This window comes from Symphalangus syndactylus, chromosome 20 (genome assembly GCF_028878055.3).
Source record: "Symphalangus syndactylus isolate Jambi chromosome 20, NHGRI_mSymSyn1-v2.1_pri, whole genome shotgun sequence".
NCBI lineage: Eukaryota > Metazoa > Chordata > Mammalia > Primates > Hylobatidae > Symphalangus > Symphalangus syndactylus.
The window spans coordinates 67409203-67436254 of NC_072442.2; the positions used below are offsets into that span (position 1 = coordinate 67409203).

The 27052-nt window shown below is 53.0% G+C and overlaps 1 protein-coding gene across 1 annotated transcript; it reads right to left on the reverse strand.

Annotated features, from left to right (window-relative positions):
- Positions 1–1545: 1545 nt before the first annotated feature.
- On the reverse strand, positions 1546–25619 carry TRPV1 (transient receptor potential cation channel subfamily V member 1). The gene is made up of 15 exons (XM_063629857.1): positions 25336–25619; positions 24456–24622; positions 24233–24385; positions 23531–23671; positions 23087–23385; positions 21499–21678; positions 19005–19163; positions 16711–16803; positions 14133–14203; positions 11293–11458; positions 10820–10886; positions 7961–8283; positions 6533–6660; positions 5941–6056; positions 1546–1718 (listed from the first exon to the last, which is right to left on the reverse strand). The coding sequence occupies exons 1-15, from the start codon at positions 25617–25619 to the stop codon at positions 1546–1548; spliced, it is 2520 nt and encodes an 839-aa protein (XP_063485927.1).
- Positions 25620–27052: the final 1433 nt, after the last annotated feature.

The following is a 27052-nucleotide window of genomic DNA, read 5'->3' on the forward strand; positions in this document are numbered from 1 at the left end:
ATGCACACACACACATAAACATGCATGCATGCACACACCCACACACACACCCCGCCACGTGTACACACATGCATCCACAAGCAGCCTACACAAAGCCACTTAGGTATGCCAGCCCATTCCCTGGCACAAACTTTACACTTGACACGATATATATGTGTACATATCTATTTATTTGAGAATGCCAGTATGGATGGAGTGGAAGCATGTGCCACTGCGGGGAAGCAGGACTGGGGTCCCTACAAATGGAAGACCTTTCAGACATTCTTACCAGGTACCTTTGGGATGTGGTTCTGTACTTTTAACCTGAACAGCAATCGAGCTGATATTTTGGAGACTGTGACTGATCGTAAGGAAGGATGAAGAAGGCACTCCCGCAACAGCTTGATTCTGTCAGAGCTGGGAGTGGGACGGCCTCCCCCACCTTCCCCAGGGAGGAAACACCAACACCCCCAAGCCACCCGGGCAGGTAAGAGGAGCCAGCACAACACAGACAGGAAGGGCCTCTGCATTTTCCATCAAAGGAAGGGTTTGTTCCCAAACGTGTTTTCCTGGGCTTCGCTGAGTTTTGCTCCTAGTAACATAAAATCAAAGCAGGCCGGGCGTAGCGGCTCACGCCTGTAACCCCAGCACTTTGGGAGGCCAAGGCGGGCAGATCACCTGAGGTCAGGAGTTCGAGACCAGCCTGGCCAACATGGTGAAACTCCGTCTCTACTAAAAATACAAAAATTAGCCGGGCGTGGTAGTGCTCACCTGTAATCCCAGCTACTCGGGAGGCTGAGGCAGGAGAATCGCTTGAACCCAGGAGGCAGAGGTTGCAGTGAGCCAAAATCATGCCACTGCACTCCAGCCTGGGCAACAAGAGTGAAACTCTGTCTCAAAAAAAAAAAAAAAAAAAAAAAAAAAAAAGAATAAAATCAAAGAAAACGGCCAGGCGTGGTGGCTCACACCTGTAATCCCAGCACTTTGGGAGGCCGAGCCAGGCAGATCACCTGAGGTCAGGAGTTCGAGACCAGCCTGGCCAACATGGCGAAAGCCCGTCTCTACTAAAAAAAAAATGCAAAAAATTAGCCAGGCATGGTGGCGCGTGCCTGTAATCCCAGCTACTCGGGAAGCTGAGGCAGGAGAATCGCTGGAATCCAGGAGGCAGAGGTTGCAAGGAGCCAAGATTGTGCCACTGCATTCCAGCCTGGGTGAAAAGAGTGAAAGTCTGTCTCAAAATAAATAAATGAATAAGAATAAAATCAAAGAAAACAAGGGCCTATTATGTCCCAGTAGAGACTGACCATCCACACTGTTTAGTAAAGTGAGTTAAAACTTGAAAGTCTGTTAGGAGATTCACCTGGGGACAGTGACGGTTGGATGTACGTCACTCCCCATGTTTCCAAGAATGCTTCCCACAGCTTGTCCAGTGCAGACTGGGGAACATGCTGGGCAGGCACGGACCAGGCCAGGCCGCTGACAGAGCACTGGTGTTCCCTCGGCAGCCCCCCGTGGCAGTGGGGTCTCCTAAGGCCCAGCGTTGACAGTGCTGTCTGCGTGAGGCCCTCACTCCTCCCCGGAAGCGGCAGGACTCTTGAAGACCTCAGCGTCTTCTGGCTTCAGAGACCCTGAAAACTGTCGCAGATGAACTTCCTCAGGCTGAGCAGAGTGCCTATCTCGACCACTTGCCTCTCTTAAAAGCGGGACCAGGGCAAAGTTCTTCCAGTGTCTGCCTGAAACTGAAGTGTAAAACACTATTACTACCTTGGATGCAGCAAAACATTCACTTCTTGGCCTCCCAAGTCTCCAGATAAAAGGAGGTCCAGGCCGGATGTGGTGGCTCACGCCTGTAATCCAGGCACTTTGGGAGGCCAAGGTGGGTGGATCACCTGAGGTCAGGAGTTCAAGACCAGCCTGGCCAACATGGTGAAACCCCATCTCTACTAAAAATACAAAAAAAAAAAAAAAAAAAAAATGGCCGGGCATAGTGGCACATGCCTGTAATCCCAGTACTTGGGAGGCTGAGGCAGGAGAATCACTTGAACCTGGGAGGCACAGGCTGCAGTGAGCCGAGATTGCGCCACTGCACTCCAGCCTGGGCGAAAAGAGCAAAACTGCATCTCAAAAAAAAGAAAGAAAGAAAGAAAAAAAAAGGAGGCCCAGGCATGCAAGTGCTTCCTGAGGCACCTGGATCGGTGCAACGTCCTCCTCCCTCAACTGCTCAAAGAGCCTCATGCACTCTCGCTGTTCCTTAAATTCTCTTCCTCCATCCCACCCCGACTTGCTTGCAGCCTCACGAGAGCCCATCGCCTGCCGCTCTCAGCCTCCATCTCCTCCCTGCCCAAGTGGGAGGGAAAGGAGGTCCCCACAGAGCAACGCCGAGGCCTGTCCTGTGAGTGGCTCAACACCAGGGCAGCTCTGGGTGATGAGCACCAGCCAAAGAGGCAGGATTTGGGGTCCAGGCCCACTGGGTGACAGCCTGGGCGACAGAACAAAACTCCATCTCAAAAAAACAAAAAATTATAAAGGTGCAATCAGGCAGCCTCCAACCATCCCCCATGCCTGCCCCCGTTAACATGGATGTGTATATCCCTGCCACTGGGTCGACGTCTTTATAAATATCACAGTGAATGTGCAGTGCTGTAAACCGCCCACAGTGTCACGCAAACGTAATAAAATCAACTGCCAAGTGAAACAGCAAATCTTGTCAAAGATGTGGGATGTCACTAAATCAACAAGAGTGACATTGAAAAACTACTCAAATCACACGCAACGCTATCTTTCAATAGCTCTCTGGCAAAGTTAGACCAGTTAACAACTGACAAAGAGATCATCAATAAGCATTATTACGGGATGCAGGGATTGCTTCTAACTAAACTCACAGGAAAATCACACGATCGCAAGAGGCCTGTGGAAAAACCGATGGAGCCCTCGAGCAGTTTTCTAAAAATGAGCCTTTGATAAAATAGATTTTCGCTTCCAGCTATAATGGAGTATCTAGTACTGGGCTAGCCATCCTGCTGTCAACGATCACAAAACTAGGCAACATACGTGCAGCAAATGTTTTTCAGAGATAGGACATCAGGCAGTGAAAAACGGCAGTCCCTCAAATAACACCAACTTAGCAGCTAAAGATTTTTTAAAATTAAACATTAAAAAAAGGCCGGGCACGGTGGCTCACACCTGTCATCCCAACACTTTGGGAGACCAAGGTGGGCAGATCGACTGAGGTCAGGAGTTCGAGACCAGCCTGGCCAACATGGTGAAACCCTGTCTCTACTAAAAATATAAAAATTAGCTGGGTGTACACATATACACCATGGAATACTATGCAGCCATAAAAAAATGATGAGTTCATGTCCTTTGTAGGGACATGGATGAAGCTGGAAACCATCATTCTCAGCAAACTATTGCAAGGACAAAAAACCAAACACTGCATGTTCTCACTCATAGGTGGGAATTGAACAGTGAGAACCCATGGACACAGGAAGGGGAACATCACACTCCGGGGCCTGTTGTGGGGTGGGGGGAGTGGAGAGGGATAGCGTTAGGAGATATACCTAATATAAATGACGAGTTAATGGGTGCAGTACCCCAACATGGCACATGTATACATATGTAACAAACCTGCATGTTGTGCACATGTACCCTAGAACTTCAAGTATAATAATAAAAAAAAAAAAATTAGCCAGGTGTAGTGGCAGGTGCCTGTGGTCCCAGGTACTCAGGAGGCTGAGGTGGGAGGATCACTTGAACCCAGAAGGCAGAGGTTGCAGTGAGCCAAGATCGTGCCACTGCACTCTAGCCTGGGCAACAGAGCAAGACTCCATCTCAAAAATAAAATAAAATAAAAAATAAAAACTGCAATTCCCAAGAGAAGTGAAATTCACAAGGGGAGCCCTGTGAGCTCCCTAACTTTCTGCCTAGGGACAATTTCCCCAACTACAACGCAGGGAGCTGCAGTTGAAGAAGGGCATGGAATTGCCTTTGAGTTAAGAAGAAATCAAGAGCTGGGCAGCGGAAGCAGCTAGAATCTGTGGATCAGAGCACAGGAGAGGAGGAGGAAGGATTTATGGGGGTGGAAGCCCAGAAGTCTTTGGGGCACATGGGTTCCCCACAAGTCCTTGCTGAGAGCTGAGCTGTGCTAGTTCATGGTGTGACTGCATGAGGGTGACCAGAGAGTGGCTCAGAGTATTTAAAGGGTGTTAAGAAGGTCTCTGGGCCTCTGAGGCCCTCAGTACTACTCAACCTTTAACGTCTCTGTCCCACTTTCATAAAGATAGAAAACAGAATAGGGGCCAAGGGGTTAGGGACCAGGGGACAAGGGGTCAGGGAGAAGGGGACATGGAGTTATTATAAGGGAACAGAGTTTCCGTTTGGGATGATTAAAATGTTCTGGAAAAAGGCCGGGCACGGTGGCTCACGCCTGTCATCCCAAAGTGCTGGGGTGCACACGTGCAGAGTGAGGGACAGGGCTGAGGAGGCAGGGCGGGGCTGGGCTGCATCCCCTGGGGCGCTGAGGACAGGTGCCTGGGCTGGAGGCGCTGGCACAGCCACTTGCACGGGCCCAGTGAGCCGTCAGCCGTCAGCTGTGACAGCATGAGTGAGGCACCTGAGGTCAGGAGACCAGCCTGCCCAACATGGTGAAAACCCGTTTCTACTATAAAAATACAAAAATTAGCCAGGCGTTGGTGGCACGCACCTGTAATCCCAGCTACTCGGGAGACTGAGGCAGGAGAATCGCTTGAAACCAGGAGGCGGAGGTTGCAGTGAGCCCAGATCACGCCACTGCACTCCAGCCTGGGCAACAGAGCGAGACTCCATCTCAAAAAAAAAAAAATGTTCTGGAAATAGATAGTGGTGAGAGTTGTACAGTAATGTAAATGTACTTAATGACACTAAACTGTACACTTGAAAAGGATTTAAATGGCAAGTTTTAGGAGATAGATATTTTACCACAATTTTTTACAATTAAATACAAAGTAATTCAAAAACAGTGTTCAGGGTTGTAATTATAACTCAAAATTTGTCCACTATAAACTATGCCTGCTTCATTTTTAAGTAAGTGTCCTCAATTAGACATTTATTTAATGTTTTCTATTAAATGTTTCCCAGTAACTGTTAAACAGCTTTCTTTCTGGTAGTAATTTTCCTCAGGGTTTTTCTATTTGTTCTTTTTTTTTTTGAGACAGCGTCTCGTTCTGTTGCCCAGGCTGGAGTGCAGTGGTGAGATCTCAGCTCACTGCAACCCCTGCCTCCCAGGTTCAACCGATTCTCCTGCTTCAGCCTCCCGAGTAGCTGGGATTACAGGTGACTGCCACCATGCCTGGCTAATTTTTGTGTTTTTTTTTAGCAGAGATGGGGTTTCACCATGTTGGCCAAGCTGGTCTCAAACTCCTGGCCTCAGGCGATCCGCCCATCTCAGCCTCCCAAAGTGCTGGGATGACAGGCATGAGCCACTGTGCCCGGCCTCCTTGGGGTTTTTCTGCTCAAGGCATCCCCTTTCCTCTTCTCACCCTCCCCTCTTCTCCACCTGCCCAGATGTGTCCATGAGCGACAAGTGTTCCCGTCTGCCTGTTTATGTCCCCACAGCCTCACAGAGCTATGACACATGCACAGGTGCAGAGTGAGGAACAGGGCTGAGGAGGCAGGGCAGCCCATACAAGGAGGCAGGGCGGGGCTGGGCTGTGTCCCCTGGGGCGCTGAGGACAGGTGCCTGGGCTGGAGGCGCTGGCACAGCCACTTGCATGGGCCCAGTGAGCCGTCAGCTGTGACAGCATGAGTGAGGCACTCGAGTCAGCCCGTGACTACGTGCTCATGGCCGATGTCAGGAGCTGCTACAGCTCCTGGGTCCTGGGGGAATGAGGAGCCCGGCGAGGCGTGGGGAACCTGCAAAGCTCCCACTGCCCAATGTCAGGCCACCAGCCAAGGAGGTGCCAAGCACCGGCCCTCACGCCTCACCTCTGCTTGACCGCAGGGAGAAGCTCAGGGTGCGCTTGACGCCCTCACAGTTGCCCGGGTCTTCGTTGATGATGCCCACGTTGGTGTTCCAGGTGGTCCAGTTCACCTCGTCCACCCTGCAGGGTAAGGGGTTGGGAGAGCCTGAGAGCTGTGCCCAGCTTCCCAGGCCGAGGGCTCTGCCCACAGGCCAAGCCCGAGAAACCCACCCATCGGGATGGAGATGTGGTGGGTTGGGGAGGGCAGAGAGGACTTGATTTTTGGACACCATCCTCAAAGATGTGACTCTGACCATGCTGTGAGGCCCAGGGATTTTACATATTGGACGCCAGGCTCTGACCCTGCTCACTAGACGACCCCTTCTGGACACCTCGAATTTTCCAGAATTTAGTGTCTGGGCCCCCCCAGCTGAGATCTAAGATGGTCCCCGGTGCATGCCACAGCTGAGCTCAGGACGGCCCCAATCCCTGCAGCTGGCGTTGGGAGAGCCCCCTGTGCTGATGAGCAGCTCCTCATGGAGGCCGAGGCAGGCTCTGTGTCCACAGGGGAGCCCTGAGGCACCCAAGCTCTGATTCAGGTGGAGCCTGGGCATTACCTGAAGCACCACCTGTAGTCGTCCTTGCCATCAGGGGTGTATCCCACCTGCAGCAGCTTGCCTGAGCGGAAGGCCTTCCTCATGCACTTAAGGAAGCTCTTCTCCGTGTCCAGGATGGTGATGGCTCTCTGCAGGAAGACACCAAGGACAGAGGAGCTAAGGGGCAGAGGGTGCATCCCAGGGCCACCCTGGCTGCCAGCATCCACCTCCCCAGGAGCTCTCCCAGACCCAGATGCCTCCGGGGTGGTTGTCCAGTGCCCTCCACGCTAGCTTTGTTTCTGTAGCCTGGTGGGGGTACACTCTATGCAAGGGGCACAGCCCGGCCAGCCCAGACCTGTCCAGGTGCCACTGGTCCCTGCTGGGCCTGGGCAGGGCAGCCCCAGGAGTGATACGGAGTGTCCCAGACCCTGCCCTGAGGAGCTCACAAGGGGCAACATAGGGTAGGGGCTGAGAGCAGGGCCATGAGTGAGACTGCCTGGGCCAGGTCCTGGCTCTGCCACTTACTAGCCACGTGGCCTTGAGCACAGATACCTAACTTCACTACGCCTCAGTGCCTTTATTCAAAAATGGAACAGTATAGCCAGGCGCCGTGGCTCATGCCTGTAATCTCAGCATTTTGGGAGGCCAAGGCAGGCAGATCACCTGAGGTCAGGAGTTCGAAACCAGCCTGGCCAACATAGTGAAACCCCATCTCTACTAAAAATATAAAAATTAGCTGGGTGTGGTGGTGTGCGCCTGCAATCCCAGCTACTAGGGAGGCTGAGGCAGAAGAATTGCTTGAACCCAGGAGGCAGAGGTTGCAGTGAGCCAAGATCGCGCCAATGCACTCCAGCCTGGGCGACAAGAGCGAAACTCCATCTCAGAAAAAAAAAAAAAAAAAAGGAACAGTCATAGAATCCACTTCACAGGACAGTTGTGAGGATTAAATGAGATCAGGTGAGACAGACACTTAGTACAGTCCCTATCACAGAGAAAGTGCTTCTTCATAAGAACAAAACTTACTATTAGTAGTTGGGGATGCAGATGTGGCCCACAGGGCTCAGGAATGCAGTTGTCAGGGCCCTGCCTCACGGTAGCTGCTCCCCCGAGTCTGGCCTCTGGTGCCCACCTTACACCAGGCTCCTCTGAGGTGGACGCCCTGTGGGGCTGAGCCCTCCCCCTTCTTCCCTCCAGGACCACCCGGACCACAGCCAAGCACGGTGTCTATAAACCCCGGCTGAGCTCCTCTGCCCCTGAGCAGGTGCTGGGCCGGGGAACTTGCTGGAAGTCCACTGAGGGAGGTGCTGAGGCTGGATCCCCGGGCCTGGCCGGGCTTTCTGCTCCCTCCTCAAATCCTGCAGGGCTCATGTGCCCAGCTGGGTAAGGCAGCGGGTAGAGAGGCCCATACCCTCCTGGCCACACACTGCCCCCACCCACCCACCCACCTACCTGCAGCTTCCATATGTTCTTGCTCTCCTGTGCGATCTTGTTGACAGTCTCACCCATGAGGGCGATGAGCATGTTGAGCAGGAGGATGTAGGTGAGAATTACGTAGGCCAGCAGCAGGATGATGAAGACAGCCTTGAAGTCGTAGTTCTCGGTGAACTCCAGGTCGCCCATGCCGATGGTGAACTTGAACAGCTCCAGGCAGGTGGAGTACAGGCTGTTGTAGGAGCTATCGGGTGGCCTGCAGCCAGGCCCCCGCCACCTGTGCGACGTGGACTCAGACGGCAGGGAGTCGTTCTTCCCGTCTTCGATCAGCGTCACCACCGCTACAGGGCACGGGGAGGGCGGGGTGCCACTGGATAGAAGCCAATATCCCAAGTCCCCTGACATACACCCTCCTGCTCAGCCTCAAATAACTTTGTGAGAAGTTATTTTTAAAGCACCCCTTCTTTAAAACTATCAAAAATTTTTCATAGTATATTTTTAAGAACTTTATCATCATCTGCTAGAAAAATAAATAAATATATAAATCTCTACGTGCAATGTGAATACAGCCACCTTTGTGCAGTGCACAACCTGCTTAACCGTACATGTCGGCTCTGGCTCCACACCTGCTTTGTCTATCACACCCTGTTGGCCTGCATCCCTCAGAGGTCCATTTTGCTCCATGAGCACTGAGCAGCTCAGAGCAAAATGACCTCTCCCCATGTGCTGCCTGCTTCTATGGGAAGTGTGGCCCAGAGCCTGAGAGCCTCTGCAGCAGCTGTGCATCGCGGTTGCTGCCTATCAGTATCCACTAACCCCCTGGCCTCGTCCCTTCCTGTACCTACTGAAATGCAGGGCCTTCAGACCCAGGTGCCAGAGCCCACACCTATTAGGTCTCTCCTAGTCACAAGCGCCCATCCCTCCCAGCCAGAGATTCCAACGCAAGTGGCAGGGTGGGGACAGGGAGGGTGCACCACGTGAACCATGTAACTGTGGGACTCGGATGAGCATCAAAGCAGGGTCCAGTGCTCAAAAAACGATGTGGAGGCCGGGCATGGTGGCTCACGCCTGTAATCCCAGCACTTTGGGAGGCTGAGGCAGGTGGATCACCTAAGGTCAGGAGTTTTGAGACCAGCCTGGCCAACATGGTGAAACCCCGTCTCTACTAAAAATACAAAACATTAGCCGGGCGTGGTGGCAGGTGCCTGTAGTCCCAGCTACTCGGGAGGCTGAGGCAGGACAATGGTGCGAACTCTGGGAGGCGGAGGTTGCAGATCGCGCCACTGCACTCCAGCCTGGGCAACAGAGCGAGACTCTATCTTAAAAAAAAAAAAGATGTGGACATGTCAAAAGAGCACAGGAGCCAGCTGGAAGAGACTCCAGTGCCTAATCTCAGACAATTTGAGTATAAAATAAAAGAGGATAGTAAGGATTATAACTCATTTAACAAAGTGAGAATCCATGAAAACACAAGACTCCATGAGGCCATTCTGATACAAATAAATACATAGAAATGGGGAATGGTTAGCTCTTCTCTATAATAGAATGCCAGGTAATAAATGCAGAAGCAATGATGGAGTTAGAAGATCAACTTCTCCGGGCACGGTGGCTCACGCCTGTAACCCAGCACTTCAGGAGGCCAAGGCAGGCGGATCACCTGAGGTCAGGAGTTCGAGACCAGCCTGAGCAACATGGTGAAACCCCATCTGTACTAAAAATATAAAAATTAGCCGGGTGTGATGATGGGCAGCTGTAATCCCAGCTACCCAGAAGGCTGAGGCAGGAGAATTGCTTGAACCTGGGAGGCGGAGGTTGTAGTGAGCAGAGATGGCACCACTGCATGCCAGCCTGGGCGACAGACAGAAACTCCTTCTCAAAAAAAAAAAAAAAAAAATCATCATTTGGCCACCATCATAGGATGAAGTGATTCAGGTAAGACTCATCAACGGATGCTAAAACTCCTGGGTGAAAGCCTGATGAGAAACAGGCTAGTCACATAGTTTCAAAGCATCTCCTTGAAAAGTATCCATTACAAAGGTAAATATAGTAGCTTTATAGTGGAAAAGTCTGGCAGATCCACCAAAACCAAGTCATCAAAACTAACGTCACCAGAAGTGAGACAGACATCACGTGACTCCCAATAAAACACACAGCAGAAGACACACATCGCTTCTTGATATTCTGGCCAAAAATGCATGCCCGGCTATAATCATAAGGAAACATCAGACACACCCAAATTGAGAAACATTGTCAAAACCACTGACCTCTACTCATTACAAATTCTGAGGTCGCAAATGACAAGGGATGACACAGGAACTGCCCTGGATTAAAGGAGACTCAGGCCAGGTGCGGTGGCTCACACCTGTCATCCTAGCACTTTGGGAGGCTGAGGCGGGTGGATCACAAGGTCAGGAGTTTGCAACCAGCCTGGGCAACATGGTGAAACCCCATCTCTACTAAAATACAAAAAGTTAGCCGGGCATGGCGGTGCGCACCTGTAGTCCCAGCTACACGGGAGGCTGAGGTAGGAGAATTGCTTGAACCCGGGAGGTGGAGGTTGCAGTGAGCCGAGGTCGTGCCACTGCACTCCAGCCTTGGCGACAGAGCGAGACTCCATCTCAAAAAAAAAAAAAAAAGTTGAAAAAACAGGTGAGCCAAAATGCTGTGCGACAGCCACAGCACTTCCAGCCTGGAAAATTCTTAAAGCATTTTATATAACACGTGGCCAAGTCCTGGGGCTCATTCCAGTGTGTCCTCTGTCCACCCTCTCAGTCACCTGCCCACCCGGTGCCTTCTCATTCAGCTCCTGGCAGAGTCTTCAGAAGGCTCAGCCAAGCCGGACCCCTGCCCTCCCCCAACCCTGACCAAGCTCATTACCTGTGGAAAACCCAAACAAGAAGACGACGTAGACGAACATGAAACGGCACAGGTCTCTCAGGATCATCTGCAGGAGACAGCGGGCTCGTCAGAGCCGAGGCCAGGCCCGGGAGGAGCTGAGAGAAGAGCTGGGCCGCATTGGCCTGGGGATGCATCTTGAGAATGTGCAGGACGGTTTGCTTTGCTGGTTCTCAGCTCAGGGGTCATGAGGGAGTCACCCACCCTTCCCCCATGGCCTTTGCTCTGGTCTGGAGATGGAGGCCTGGTGTGCAGAGGGGTCAGGTTTCAGGGGACCCCCCTACACACACCTGGGTCAGGGCAAGATTGCTTGATTCTTGGAAAATGGGCTGGGGGCTAAACCAGCCCCTTCCCAGGCACGACAGACAGGATGGGTGGAGTTCTTGGGTCAGCCTCTCACACGCCGACGAGGTAAGCGGGCTCTGAGGAGATCCACTGGGGCCCAGGGCACCCACCTTCTCTATCATGACGGCGTAGATGCCCATCTGCTGGAAACCGCGGGTGTAGTAGAGCATGTTGGTCCAGCCCAAGGCCAGGGAGAACACCATGGAAGCCACGTACTCCTTGCGGTGGCTGAAGTATAGCACCACGGTGGCCAGCATGAACAGTGACTGCAGAAAGCTGAGGGTGGAGGGGCAGAAAGCACCGTCTATGGACACCCGGGAGGCCTGGCACCCCCAGAACAAAAGGCCACAGGCTGCTCAGAGGCCCAGACTGCAGGCCGCGATAGGAGCTAGGGTTGGGCTGTCCTGACTCCTTCAGCCCAGGCGTTCTCCGTAGAAGCAGCATCGTCCCCAAGGAGCAGAAACTGGCTTGATGAGGAGCTGTGCAAAATCTCACTCTCTTTATGTAGAAAGCACGGATATAAATACAGTACATAAAGGCCAGGCGCAGTAGCTCACGCCTTTAATCCCAGCTCTTTGGGAGGCCGAGGCACACAGAGCACAAGGTCAGTAGTTCGAGGCCAGCCTGACCAACATAGTGAAGTCCCACCTCTACTAAAAATAAAAATAAAAAAATTAGCCAGGCCTGGTGGTGCACGCCTGTAATCCCAGCTACTCAGGAGGCTGAGGCAGGAGAATCGCTTGCACCCGGGAGGCGGAGGTTGCAGTGAGCCCAGATCATGCCACTGCACTCCAGCCTGGGAGGCAGAGCGAGACTCTGTCTCAAATAAATAAATAAATAAATAAATAAATAAATAAATAAATAAATAAAGTACATAAAAGGATATATAGTGGCCAGGCGTGGTGGCTCACACCTGTAATCCCAGCACTTTGGGAGGCAGATCACTTGAAGTCAGGAGTTCAAGACCAGCCTGGCCAACACAGTGAAACCCCGTCTCTACTAAAAATACAAAAATTAGCTGGACAAGGTGCACCCCTCTAATCCCAGCTACTGGGGACGCTGAGGCAGGAGAATCGCAATGCTGTGTAGAACACTGCTTCTCTTAGGCAGGTAAATCAGTATGTGCTAAACCTACAGACCTTGCCTCTTGAGTTTGCCTTTTGGGGCTAAAGTATGGGTATCTCAAAATTGGGGGAAAACAAGGGAAAAGAACCCATTCGACCAAAAAGATGCCTGCACTCCTATGTTTATCAAAGCACCATTCACAATAGCAAAGCATGGAATTGATCCAGGTGCCCATCAATGGTAGACTGGATAATCAAAATGTGGTACATATATACCACGGAATACTATGCAGCCGTAAAAAAGAATGAAATCATGTCCTTCGCAGCAACATGGATGCAGCTGGAGGCCATTATCCTAAGCAAATTAACACAGAAACAGAAAACCAAATCCCACATGTTCTCGCTTATAAGTGGAGCGAAACATTGGGTACCCACAAGCACAAAGACGGGAACAATAAACACTTAGGATTCCAAAAGTGGGGCAGCCGGGAGAGGGACAAGGGTTGAAAAACTACCTATCAGGTACTATGTTCACTACTTGGGTGACCAGATCATTAGACCCCCAGACCTCAGCATCATACAATATACCCACCTAACAAACCTGCACATATACCCCGAAATCTAAATTCTTTAAAAAAAATTAAAATAAAAAAGTGTACCTTTCACGACCATGTAAAATAAAGCTGATTCTAGTTTTACTTGTCCAAAAAAAAATTGGGTGAAAGGATGCGGTTTGTGAGTCCTACGGACAAGCTAGCTGCAAGAGGATTCGAAATTATTCCTTGCTCTTCCAGGAAGGAAGAGCTCAGGACAGGGGCTGTGAGCCGAGATCCCAGGAGACAGGTCCTGGAAGGCCCTCGGTGCACACTGGGGCTTGAGGCTCTGGCTTACTTTCTGAACGAAGGAGGTTTCCTGCCACATCCACACTGTTCTATTTATTTATTTAGAGATGGAATCTCGCTCTGTTACCTAGGCTGGAATGCAATGGCACGATCTGGGCTCACTGCAACCTCCGTCTCCCGAGTTCAAACTATTCTCCCACCTCAGCCTCCTGAGTAGCTGGGATCATAGGTGCGTGCCACCATGCCTGGCTACTTTTTGTATTTTTAGTAGAGACGGGGGTTTCACCATGTTGGCCAGTCTGGTCTTGAACTCCTGACCTCAAGTGATCCGCCCGCCTCAGCCTCCCAAAGTGCTGGGATTACAGGCGTGAGCCACCGCGCCCAGCCATCCAAACTGTTCTAGAACTGTGCTTTCACTCATCTGCTTCCTCCTAAAGCAGTGGTTCTCAACCAGGAGTGATTCTGGCACCACCCCCCAAAACAAGTGAGGGGCTTTTGGCCATATCTGGAAATGTTCTTGATTGTCAAGACTGGGGGATGGGGAAGAGCTCCAGGCATCTGCGAGTAGAGGCCAGTGATGCTGCCAAATATTCTACAATGCACAGGGCAGCCCCCACCACCACCACCACAACTAAGCACTATCCAGTCCAAAATATCAACAGTGCCAAGGTTGCAGAACCCCCGTTAAAGATAGGAAACTCCCCAAAGGCGGGCGCCATGTCTGTTTCATCCAGTATTCCAGGGCCAACCCCGCGAAAGGCAGATGGATGGACAATGAGTGGGAAGGTGAACGAGGGTCCGTCTCACTTGGACTGTAACTCACGGCACGGTTTCTCGATCCCTGGCCCCTGGCACATACCTGGCACAGAGCAGGCCCTCAGTATTCATTCATCCCCCGAGTATGTATTGAGTGCCTTCCGTCATTCCCTCAGCATGTTCCTTGAGGTCCACTATGTGCCAGGCCCGGCGTGAATGAGAGCTCAAGTGAGAACTGACTTCGGTCACCTGGGGACTGGACTGGGAATGAGTCAAAGTGTCACTTACAAAAGCATCTCACTGTAGCTATCCACAAACAGGGTCTTCATCGATGGCCGCCTCTGCAGGAAATACTGAATCTGCAGGTAAACACAGAGAGTAAGATCCCAGGCAATGCTCGATGTGGCTAAATGGTGAGCACTCAGATGCTTCCTAAATGGCACCACGATGGGGTGGCCGAATGTGTGAAAGCACAGATTGTGAAAAGAGCAGACCGGCATGGGTCAGGCCAATGGGTGACACTACGTGGCCCAGTCAGTAGAGATGGTTAAAAATACACAGTGGAAGCCAGGCGCGGTGGCTCACGCCTGTCATCCCAGCACTTTGGGAGGCCAAGGTGGATGGATCACCTGAGGTCAGGAGTTCGAGACCAGCCTGGCCAACATGGTGAAATCCAGTCTCTATTAAAAATACAAAACAATTAGCTGGGCGTGGTGGCAGGCACCTGTAATCCCAGCTACTCATGAGGCTGAGGCAAGAAAATCACTTGAACCCAGGAGGCAGAGGTTGCAGTGAGCCAAGATGGTGCCACTGCACTCCAGCCTGGGTGACAGCGAGCCTCCGTCTCAAAAAAAAAATTACACAGTGGATTTACAACTATACCCAGAAGTACAGACAGGAAGGAAAATCATTAAAATGTTATCAGTTGCTGTATTGAATTGGGCAAATTGTTTTCTTCTTTCTAATTGGAGCTTTTTCCTATTTTTTTTTTAAGAGATCAGAATCTCACTATGTTGCCCAGGCTGGTCTCAAACTCCTGGCCTCAGCCTCCCAAGTAGCTGGGATTACAAGCATGAGCCACTTTTTTCTTAATTTTTCACATGCCGTGCATACTTTTTTCTTAATTTTAAGTAAGTGTTAAAATAAAAATTCTTGTAACGAGCTGCCACTGTCAGCCGTGAGTCCTGTCCAAGACACCCCCACACTTCTGCTCCCTCCCACAGGCCAATCCTGCTTTTGCCATTCCAGCCACACTTGCTACTGTGGCGCTGTACTTTACTGTAATGTAAGCCATGAGTGTGAAAAGAAAGACAGTTGTCTCTGTGAAGACAAAGTTCGATGACAGAACAATTCCATAAAGGTGAGTGACTTAAAAAAAAAACTGGATAGAGCTTACACCAAAAAAGACTGGGGGATAAAAATTACAATCGAAGGCCAGGCACAGTGGCCCAAGCCTGTAATCCCAGCACTTTGGGAGGCCAAGGCGGGCAGATCACGAGGTCAGGAGATCGAGACCATCCTGGCTAACATGGTGAAACCCCGTCTCTACTACAAATACAAAAATTAGCTGGGCGTGGTGGCGTGCACCTGTAGTCCCAGCTACTCGGGAGGCTGAGGCAGGAGAATGGCGTGAACTCAGGAGGCGGAGCTTGCAGTGAGCGCAGATCGTGCCAATGCACTCCAGCCTGGGCGACAGAGCGAGACCCCGTCTCAAAAAAAAAAAAAAAAGTCACAGTGGAGCCCAGGCATGCTGACGGCTTCCTGTAGTTAGTTCCACCTACTCCAGAGGCTGAGGTGGGAGGAACACTTGAGCCCAGGAGACAGAGGTTAAAGTGAGCCATGATCACGCCAATGCACTCCAGCCTGGGTGACACAGCAAGACCCCATCTCATAAGAATTAAAATTACTACAAGGGTTTCTGGAGTCAAAAAAAAAAAAAAAACAAAACCATGATCATCTCAAATTCTACATTCAGACTTTTTTTGTACGCATCTAAGTTCCCACTCTTCTTTAAAGAAGCTGAAACTAGAAATCTTAGATTATATAAATATGGTTTTTGCAAGAAAGGTGACATAAAATCTGAAACAGTGAGTCCCACATTCAAAGAAAAGATTACTCCTGCATTAAAAAAAAAAAAAAAAATGGCCAAGGATTGCACATGTTTGAGTTTCCAGTTAAAAATAAAACAATTCCTTGCTGGTGTGATGGCTCATGCCTGTAATCCCAGCACTTTGGGAGGCTGAGGCAGGTGGATCACCTGAGGTCAGGAGTTCGAGACCAGCCTGGCCAACATGGTGAAACCCCGTCTCTACTAAAAATACAAAAAAACTAGCCGGGTGTGGTGGCAGGCGCCTGTAATCCCAGCTACTCAGGAGGCTGAGGCAGGAGAATTGCTTGAACCCAAGAGGCGGAGGTTGCAGTGAGCCGACATCGCGCCACTAGCCTCCAGCCTGGATGACAAAGCGAAACTCCATCTCAAAAAAAAAAAAAAAGATTCTAGTATGCATGGAGATTTCCTTCATTGCTCAGAGCTTTAACAGATTGGTTTAACTAAAAAACTACCAGTCGTGATCCTATCACTTAAGAGGCCTCCACTCTGCCCCTGTAATTAAATATTCCATTCCGTGGAGTGGCTGGAGTGTCTGTTTTCAAGCCTGCCTGCCTTGGGCCCATGGAGATGCCCTGAGCACCCTCCTGCCCCGCGGTGACTGACTGAAGGGCTCTCATCTTCACCTCTGCGTCTCTCAGCTCCCCAACCAGGGCCATTATGTGTCTGATGAATTAAAAAGCGAGTGAGCGCTGAGGCATTCTCTTGGCTTTTGTTTTGGTGATGATGGAAACTCACAATGTAGGAAGGAATGCTTACCCCTCGGAAAAAGAAGTAGACTCCTCCTAACACAGACAGGATCTCTCCAGTTACTCGGAAATAGTCTTCAGTTTTTTCCATCTTAAAGGGAGGCTGTGAGATGCAGAGAAGTTGGTGACTCCATTTACTCATTCAGTCATTCAACAAACATGGACCAGGTACCAAGCCCTGTGATGAAACCATAGTCCCTGCCCAGGAGGCACAGCCTCCATCAGGGGAAGGACACACAAAGACAGTGTGTTATTAGGGAGTGCCCACAAGAAGGCCCCTCTGTGGGCCTGATTCCCCAAAATGGCAGCCTGCAGGTGCCAAGCGGAGCATCTTACAATGCTGTGCCACCTCCCAGGCAATGTCCCGGCAGGCCCGGAGCGCCTCCTCGCTGGGAGCAGAGTGATGGACAGCAGGGTGATGGACAGGTGGAAGCACTCTCACGGACCCCAGGCCACACACATCCCGCCGCCACCCCAGCCCATGGCCAGCCTCCCACGAGTGTCAGGGACTCCCGCTGACCATGGAGGGAGAGACTGTGCCACACACACTCGTGGTTGTCACCCTTGTGTTTCAGTTGCCATTTCCTGGAGTGGGTCACCATCCACATTTCCTAAGCACTAGTTCATCAGCTTGCCTTACCAGCACATTTTTCTCTTAAAAGGAAGTCACTGGCCAGGTGCGGTGGCTCACACCTGTAATCCCAGCACTTTGGGAGGCCGAGGCGGGCGGATCACCTGAGGTCAGGAGTTCGAGACCAGCCTCCAACATGGAGAAACCCCATCTCTACTAAAAATACAAAATTAGCCGGGCGTGGTGGCTCATGGCTATAATCCCAGCTACTTCGGAGGCTGAGACAGGAGAATCACTTGAACCCCGGAGCCAGAGGTTGCGGTGAGCCAAGGTGGCACCACTGCACTCCAGCCTGGGCAAGAGAGTGAGACTCCGTCTCAAAAAAAAAAAAAAGGAAGTCGTTATGTGGCCTTAATAGGTGGACGGAAATCGGGTTTCATGCAATTATGAAGTTGAGTTTTTAAAGTAAACATGCAGCCGGGCACGGTGGCTCACACCTATAATCCCAGCACTTCAGGAGGCCGAGGCAGGCGATCACTTGAGGTCAGGAGTTCAAGACTAGCCTGGCCAATATGGTGAAATCCCATCTCTACTAAAAATATAAAAATAAGCTGGGCATGTTGGTGGGCGCCTGTAGTCCCAGCTACTCGGGAGGCTGAGGCAGAAGAGTCACTTGAACTCGGGAGGTGGAGGTTGCAGTGAGCTGAGATCGCGCCACTGCACTCCAGCCTGGGTGATGGAGCGAGACTCCGTCTCAAAAAAAAAAAAAAAATTAAGTAAGTAAACTTGTAAAGTGCCCTGGAAACAAAAGCAGCAAATTAAGTGCCCTGGGTATCGGACACGAAGGACTAAGTCCAGAAGTTCGATGAGGTCTTGGCTCTTGGCAGAGGAAAAATCTGGTCTCAGGCTAATTTGATGGATGGCCCAGGGCCTGGCACAGAGCTGCTCAAAAGTCTAAATCCAGGGAATGAATAATGAGCAAGTGGGTGAATAAAGAGGGCAGGCAAGCAGGATGATGGTGGGCTCTGGGCTTACACCAGCCCACATCCCTGGGGACCCCCAGGCCAGAGGTGAACCCTGTCCCGAGCCCAGATTTCTGCGTGATTTCTTTTTCTTTCTTTTTTTTTTTTTTTGAGACACAGTTTCACTCTTGTTGACCAGGCTGGAGTGCAGTGGTGCCATCTCAGCTCATCGCAACCTCTGCCTCCCAGGTTTAAGCGATTCTCCTGCCTCAGCCTCCTGAGTAGCTGGGATTACAGGCATGCGCCACCACACCTGGCTAATTTTGTATTTTTAGTAGAGACGGGGTTTCACCATGTTGGTCAGGCTGGTCTCGAACTCCAGACCTCAGGTGATCTGCCCGCCTCGGCCTCCCAAAGTGCTGGGATTACAGGCGTGAGCCACCAAGCCCGGCCCCTGCATGCTTTCTAACCAAGTACACCCCATCTATAATCAGGGACCTGAGTCACTATACACTCAGCCCCACAGGACCTCAAGGCTAAAGGAGAGGGACTGAGAAGCAGGAAGGGGGCGGGTCGCCCATACAGCCTGAGGCAGGGGAAATGGGCACAGGGATACAAGGTTCTCCAGGTTCTCCATCCATCGCTCCCGCAAGCCGGGAAGGAGTCCAGGGCAGAGCCTGGGCCTGGGGTTGAGGAGGCCTCTCCGGAACGCCCACACCCCTTCCCCACCACCCGCAGCCTCGCCCACGAGGCCTGAGCCTCTGGCCGCACCACGCCATCCACGGGCCTGTAGTAGGCAGCCATGGTGAAAATGATCATGTAGAGGCAGTAGATCAAGAAGTTGAAGTAGAAGATGCGCTTGACGAATCTGTCCCACTTGTCCTGCAGGAGTCGGTTCAGCGGCTCCACCAAGAGCATGTCGTGGCGATTCTAGGGGGAGCGGAGAGAAGTGAGGTTCCCTCCTGCAGCAGGAAGTCCTCGCACCCCCACGCCAGCCCGTGGTGCCCCTCACAGCCATGTGGCCCGCACAGTCCTCAGCCCACGGAGCAGGTGAGACGGGAGGTCTGAGCCAGCCGGCAGCCAGAGCCTGGGGCTGGTCCCAGCACTGCCGCGGCTCCCGGAGGGACCTGCCCTCTTGGCCTCAGTGTCCCCAAAGATGCAGTGAATGGGGTGAAACTGGACAAGCTCTTAAGTGCTCACTAAATGGCCCACAGCACTGCCCAACAGTCTATGCCCACTGTGTCTAATAACTCACTCCCGAGAGCCCACAGGAATGAGAAGTAGTTGGCTTAGGAAGAGCCTGGGCATGAGGGGCTGAGGGCAGGCAGGAAAGAGCCTCTGGGTCCTCACTTCTCACGTTTCCAGCCCTGGGTCAGGCAGGGCGGCAGGGAACTAGGAGGCCCTTCCTCCCCAGGAGGGCCCAGTGCCTCATGCCATCATTACAAGTATGCTTTGGGGCAAATGTCTCATATCCAGAGATTTTGATAAAGTTCAAATAGGCCGGGTGTAGTGGCTCACGCCTGTAATCTCAACACTTTGGGAGGCCGAGGCAGGTGGATCACTTGCGGTCAGGAGTTCAAGACCAGCTTGGCCAACATGGTGAAACTCTTTCTCTACAAAAAATACAAAAATCAGCCAGGCATGGTGGCAGGTGCCTGTAATCCCAGCTACTCGGGAGGCTGAGGCGGGAGAACTGCTTGAGCCCCAGGAGGCAGAGGTTGCAGTGAGCTGAGATCACGCCATTGCACTCCAGCCTGGGTGACAGAGCGAGACTCTGTCTCGAAATATAAAATAACATAAAATAAAATAAAATAACATAACATAAAATAACATAAAATAAAATAAAATAACATAAAATAAAATAAAAATAAGTTCAAGTATCCCTGAGACTGATGAGCAAAATCAGATCATCCCAGCCTCCCTCAGGCCATCGAGTCCAACCCCCACCCCAAACCTAAGCTCCCTCAGAGAGGTTCCTGATCAGTGTCTTCTTGAATACCTTTGAGGATGGGAAACCCCTTCCTGCCTCGAGAGGCTATGGAGGCTCACTGCCTGTAGGGAATACCTCTTCTTTGGTCTTCTCTCCTTTCCACTAGTGGTCCTGGCTCTGCCCTAGGGTCCCCAGGACAAGTCCACACTCCTTGTCCCTGAGAGCCTTCAGAGACATGAAGATGTCAGTGGTGGTCCCAGAGCCTCTCCCCCAGGTCAAATACCGCAGTCCTTGTTGAGGCCACCTCCTATCTGGGCCACTCCTCTGGGAACGCTTGTACCCAGCACTCTGAGTTGGAGGCCCAGGTTCAGCATGGCAGCCCAGGGTGGGCAGAGCAGACCAGGCCTCTCCCAGCCCCGGACTCTGCTCCTGTAAACGCAACCTCTGACCTGTGAGACGTCGTGGAAGCCCCTCACTGCTGATGGCACAGACTCCGGCCCCCAAGTCTGCCTTAGGAGCTCAGAGCATCACCTTAGAAAGAAGGGACAGGTAAGGTGGCCTTTCCAAACAGCGTGGCAGGATGGATTACTCACCAAGTAACACTAAGACATTCATTTGGAGCCAAAATATTTAAGTAAGATGCCTACTTCACACCTACACAAAAATAAATTCTTGTCCTGGGGCAGTGGTTCGCACCTGTAATCCCAGCACTTTGGGAAGCCAAGGAGGGCGGATCATCTGAGGTCAGGAGTTCGAGACCAGCCTGACCAACATGGAGAAACTCCATCTCTATTAAATACAAAAAGTTAGCCAGGTGTGGTGGCGCGTGCCTATAATCCCAGCTACTTGGGATTCGAGGAGAATCGCTTGAACCTGGGAGATGGAGGTTGCAGTGAGCCAGGATGGCACCATTTCACTCCAGCCTGGGTAACAAGGGCAAAACTTCGTCTCAAAAAAAAAGAAAAGAAAAGAAAAGAAAAATCCACAAGCCCTGCCATCAAGTGAAAAAAAAAAAATGGTTGTACATTGTGTATAATCTGATCCCATTTATGTAAACAAAATGAAACTGTGCATTTTTAAATAGTATAAAAGGAAGGTCCTTTTGTCTATGCACCTCTGAAACGTTTCTGTTTTTACGGGATGATAATCATGTATGGTTGCTATGCTCAGGGAAAATTCAGTGGGCATGAATGGGGACGTGAGGCTGCAGGGCCTGGGCTGGGGGGCAGCAGGCTTTCACTCATGAGAAGCCAGCTGGAGCTGGACCAGGGGCTGGGATTGGGGCTGGGGTGCAGAGGCCCTGAGGCCCTCCCTGGCTGTGCCCCAGCCACTCACAGGGGTGTCGCTGCTGCTGTAGGCGATCACCTCCAGCACCGAGTTCTTCTCGCAGGTGTCGATGCAGGACAGGTCGTACAGCGAGGAGTGCACGGGCCCGTAGGCCCACTCGGTGAACTTCCTGGACAGGTGCCTGCACTCAGGCTCCTGGATCTCCCGCTGGAGAATATAGGCCAAGACCTGCCACCGGGGAGCAAGAGCCCGTCAGAGGCCAGCCCCAGGCTCCGCCTCAGACGGTACCTCAACAACCAGCTCTGCTTCCCAGCTCAGCTGGTGGCCCCGCCCAAGCCCCAGGCGAGTCTCCACCCACTCCTGACCACCATCGAGATCAACCAGCCGGCCGGGAATGGTGGCTCACGCCTGTAATCCCAGCGCTTTGGGAGGCTAAGGCAGGTGGATCACCTGAGGTCAGGATTTTGAGACCAGCCTGGCCAACATAGCAAAATCCTGTTTCTCCTGAAAATACAAAAAAAATTAGCCGGGCATGGTGGCGTGTGCCTGTAATCCCAGCTACTCGGGAGGCTGAGACAAGAGAATCACTTGAACCTGCGAGGCAGAGGTTGCAGTGAGCTGAGATTGTGCCACTGCACTCCAGCCTGGGCAACAAGAGCGAAACCACATCTCAAAAACAAAAAGTCAACCAGCCAGCTGCCTCGGATAGTACCTGCACCATATCAGGCCCACCATCCCCTCACAGCGAGACCCCAGCTCTACCATCTCACCATGAAGGACGGTGGTGGTCCATTCTCGATAACCTCAAGCCAGAAAGAAATAAAGAGAATGCAAGAAATGAGAGCCAGATGGGGTGGCTCATGCCTGTAATCCCAGCTACTTGGGAGGCTGAGGTGGGAGGATCACTTGAGGCCAGGAGTTGGAGGCCTGTCACCAGGAGCCACCAGCTGGAGCTGGGAGCTGGAGCCACCAGCCTTGTTACCTAAAGCTCCTGCTTGCCATGGAAAAACACCAACAGCTTTTTTCTTTTCCTTTTCTTTTTTTTTTTTTTTTTTGAGACAGAGTCTTGCTCTGTCACACAGGCTAGAGTGCAGTGGCGAAATCTCAGCTCACTGCCACCTCCGCCTCCCAAGTTCAAGTGATGCTTGTGCCTCAGCCTCCTGAGTAGCTGGAATTATAGGCACCTGCCACCATGCCTGGCTAATTTTTGTATATTTAGTAGAGGTTTCACCAGGTTGGTCAGGCTGGTCTCAAACTCCTAACCTCAGGTGATCCACCCACGTCGGCCTCCCAAAATGCTGGGATTACAAGAGTGAGTCACCGTGCCCAGCCCAACAGCTTTTCTTCTGTTCCACCCTAGGCAGTCCCTCCCCCATTGCCCAGCACCCCACCCCACCCCGTGTCTTGTTGCTGATACTCAGAGCTGGAAATCCAAAATGGCACGTTGGCCACGCAGGGTTCTGCCCTGCGGCTCCCAATTTTTCAGACTTATTCTAACAGCCCTACAGGCTGGTATGACAGAATCAGAGTCCCGCACACACAGATAGTGACGCCAGGCTCCCGCAGTGAGTCAGGCAGTCCTCTCCCATGCCACCATCCCCGCACCGCACCAGCCTGGGCCGAAGCCCCCTCTTACCCCGATCTTCCCGGTCCCGGCGGCCAGAGCCAGCGGCGTCATTCCCTTCTTGTTGGTGAGCTCCTCCAGCTTCAGGGTCGGGTGCAGTTTGGCCCCCAGGATCAGAATCTCATTGTACATGCTCGTCACAAACTTGGTGTTGTCGGCCGTGTTGTCGGCCACCTCCACCAGGGCGTGCAGCACCGTGTTGCCCACCGAGTCCCTGGCGCTGATGTCGGCCGGCTGCCAGGAGTTCTGCAGCAGGAACTTCACGATGCCCAGCTGGTTGGTGCACGCGGCCAGGGACAGGGGCAGTTCACCTGCACGAACACAGGGCCCAGGTGGGCCTCAGGAGTGAGATCCAGCTGGCCCCTGAACCCCCGGCCTCCAACTCCCTCTGTCTCTGCCCAAACCTCCCCTTAGCAAAAGCCAAAAAGATCAGGGTCGGCCACGTTGTCTCCCTACCGAAGTAGAATCCAGGCCGCCCTTGGGTTTTCTTAAAGAAGTCCCCATGGGCCGCAGCCTGGACGTCTGCTCCGTTCTCCACCAGGAGGGTCACCAGGGCCATGTTGCGCCTCTCGATGGCGATGTGCAGCGCTGTCTGGCCTACAGAGGACGCGCACTGTTGGCTTCAGGTCACAGTCCTCTGGGGCTGCCGGGACAGGTGCTGAGGAAGGGCTCTGGGCAGGCAGCAGCTGCTGCAGGAGGAACTGGGCAGAAAGTGCCTGGAGGACCCCCCACTGCAGGAGGCCAGGCCAGGGTCCCCCGAGGGGTCCCAGCGAGGTCCTGAGACAGGAGACCCCTGGGAACAGGAAATAACGGGTTGGAAGCCAGAGGATCAAAATTGCCCCAGGGGCAAGGAACAGCAGCAGAGAGAAAGGCTGCGACTTCCAGGAACAGGGACCATCCAGTCAGCAGGGGGAGACAGGGATTTCCCAGGGTCAAGAGAGGAGACATCAGATGGGGGAGGCAGGGACCCTCAGGACCAGGAGAAATCAAGCCAGCAGATGGGAGAGGCAGGGACCCCCTAGGATTGGGAGCCACCAACGCAGTGGCTGGGACAGGGAGTAAGGATCCCAGAGGAGCAAGGAGGCCCAGGGACAACCATGCCTTCCTGGTTCCTGGTGCTGCGGGCTGAGCCTTGCCCGGCCCCGCCGCCCTCCTCACCCTTGTAGTAGCTGTCCGTGTAGCTGGCATTGACAAACTCCTTCAGGCTGTCCGTCTGCCGCGCGATGTCCAGGAGCAGGGGGATGGTGTCGTTCTGCCCGTCGTGCAGGTTGAGCATGGCTTTCAGCAGACAGGTCTTCCCTGTCTCAGGGTCTGAAAGACAAAGGGAGGGTCAGGGCAGGCCAGGGCTGGGGCCCTCCCCAGAGCCCAGCGCTGGGGCCACCTTTGAACTCGTTGTCCGTGAGGTGCTTCTTGCTCTTCTGCAGGAAGAGCAGCAGGCTCTCCAGATCCTGGCAGTTATTCTGAGCAACGGCTTCAAAGATACTCCTGCGATCATAGAGCCTGAGGGTCTTCTCGGTGCTGGCGGTGACAGAGTCCTGGGACAGCAGCCTGCGGGCCAGAAAACACCCTCATCTCATACTGTGGCCTCCCCTCGGCCCTGAGGCCTTCGGAGCTTGTCAAGGGAACACGACTAAACCCCAAGGCAAACCAAAAGGGGGAAAGATGATAAAAAAGCTGCCCCTCAGTCTAGGTGACTGTCCAGAAAACCAACGTAACAGGGACAGTGGGGAGCATGTGTCCCCATTCTGTCCCCACCCTGTCTACAGACACCATCTAGAAAGTCACCCGGCTACTCCCAGACCACTGGCTTCTCTCCCTGCTCGGGAGTTCGGGAGGCAGGAGCCTGGTGGGGATGGAGGGAGGTGGAGGCAGGGGTGTAGACAGCCCCTCTAAGGGAAAAGGTGGCCTCACACTCCCCAGAAGTCAGCCAGCCTGGGGCCCTCCCTGCCCTGCCTTGCAGCTCGTTGGAGCTGTGCTGTGCTCTCTAAAAGCCTCCTGCCCTTGAGCTTTTAGACTTCAAGTCCAAGTGTGTGTGGCGGGTAGGCATTGCAGGCGTGGACACGCAGACCCAGCACAGACACCAGCCCCCGTGACTGCACATCCCACGAGGTCATATGAGGAAGGACGCTGGACCAGACCACCCCTAAGGCTCTCCAGCCCCCTGGCTTTGTGACATTTAGCCCAGAAGCCAGACCACCCTGTGGCATCTCCATGGCCAGCTGGACTTGTAGCAGGGAGGGGGGCTCCAGACGCGGACTTACCTGGCACCGGTGGGGCCGTCTCCTGGCCTCTGGATGATGATAACAGGACCGACTGTGATGGTCGGGCAGGAGTCCAGCTCACCTTCCTCGTGAGGGCAATCCACCGGGAAAGCCTCCTCCGAGTCACCCTTCCCAAAGAGCTGGGTGCGGCTCTTGGCCGTGGAGAGCTGGGGCTTGGCTGGAGGTGGCCTGGAGTTAGGGTCTCCATCCAGGGGGTCTGGGCAGGTGTCCTGTTGGAGTGGGTCCGCAGCCGCCCCCGAGTCTGTGCTGCTCCATTTCTTCATCCTTGCTGGATCCTCTGCAGCCCAGTGTGCAACCTGCAATAGCCGCCACGCCGGGGTTGACTCCCAATGTAAGGACTGCTTATCCTTAGACCCCACCTGCCCTCCTCGCCAAGGGCCCTGTGAAGCAGGGTACCCCCAAACCCCAACTTGCTGCTGCCCCCAGCCCCCTAGAACTGAAGCATTTCCAGGACTGAACCTCTCACCCCAGAGGCCCCAGAGGTGAGCAGGCCTAGCAGCACCCAGGCAGTCCTGCGGCCACTGACGTCGGCCTGGGAGGGTGGACAGGCCCCCGTCTCAGAGCCATCTGCGGTTCTGGGTTAGACCCATCCCTCCTCCTCTCTGGGCCTCAGGTGCCTCCTCTGCAGGGTGAGCTTGATAACCACCGCGCTGCCTCCCTCCCCACACAGAACAAGGAAAACGGCCGGGGTGACCGTCGTGGGCTAAATGCAGGGAGGATCTCGGTGATGAGGATGGCTCAGTCCAGAAGAGCCAAGCAGACTGTGTCCCTGGAATAGGGTGAGCAGCAGAGACTGGCACGCCCTACACCCACACTGCACTGCGGGGCCCTGCTGTGCCACAGGTCCACACACCATCAGCCAGGTGCCCAGGCTACCTTCGCTATTCAACCTCGCTGCCACAGCCACTGAGCTTATACGAGATTTTGGATTTTGTGCTTTTTGTCATTTTTAGGAATCAGCATCTGTCAAGCACCTTGGCCTTGAACATTTAGGTTTTGAGACGGTATCTCATCCTGTCGCCCAGACTAGGGTGCAATGGGGCAATCTCTGCTCATTGCAACCTCCACCTCCTGGGTTCAAGCGATTCTCCTCCCTCAGCCTCCCGAGTAGCTGGGATTACAGGCGCCCGCCACCATGTCTGGCTAATGTTTGTATTTTTAGTAGAGACGGGGAACGTTTAGGCTTTAAGTGATTTGGAGCTGGTGGGTCTTCCAGGCCTAAACACCTAGAGATCAGTTGGCCACTGGCAGCAGCATGTGTAGTTGGACACATGAGCTGATGCTATTTTCCACTCCCATCCTGCCCTATCCCCATGCTTCCCCTCCCTCTGTCTGGGCATCCCCACTCCCTGGCACCCAGGGCGGGCCCATACATCCCTCCCATAGCCTCTATTCCCATCGGGTCTCCACCTAAGGGCTTTTTCCTCCTTCTACCCTTGCAAAAGTCCTACCACCACTCAGATGCTACTTCCCCTCAGGATCCAGCACTGATGCCGCCTCCTCCATGAAGCCCCCAGATCCCTGCCCTGGTCATGCTCCTCGCCGTCCTCTGCACAGTGGCCCAGCCCATTGACCGTCCGTCCCACACAGCCCACCATGTGGTCTAGCAATTGCTATCTGTCACTGATTTATCTCTCCCGCACCTGTGACCTCCTCCTGGGCAGGGACCTTGCCTGATCCATCTCCTTATGAAGAA

Bases quoted from the DNA above. Each gene is read 5' to 3' on its own strand.
- TRPV1 (XM_063629857.1), bottom strand. From the start codon at position 25,619: ATGAAGAAATGGAGCAGCACAGACTCGGGGGCGGCTGCGGACCCACTC. The intron at 11,459-14,132 runs GTAAGTGACACT...CTCCACCCTCAG, and splicing joins AGCTACAGTGAGATGCTTTT to CTTTCTGCAGTCACTGTTCA. The intron at 6,057-6,532 runs GTAATGCCCAGG...CTTACCCTGCAG, and splicing joins GACTACAGGTGGTGCTTCAG to GGTGGACGAGGTGAACTGGA.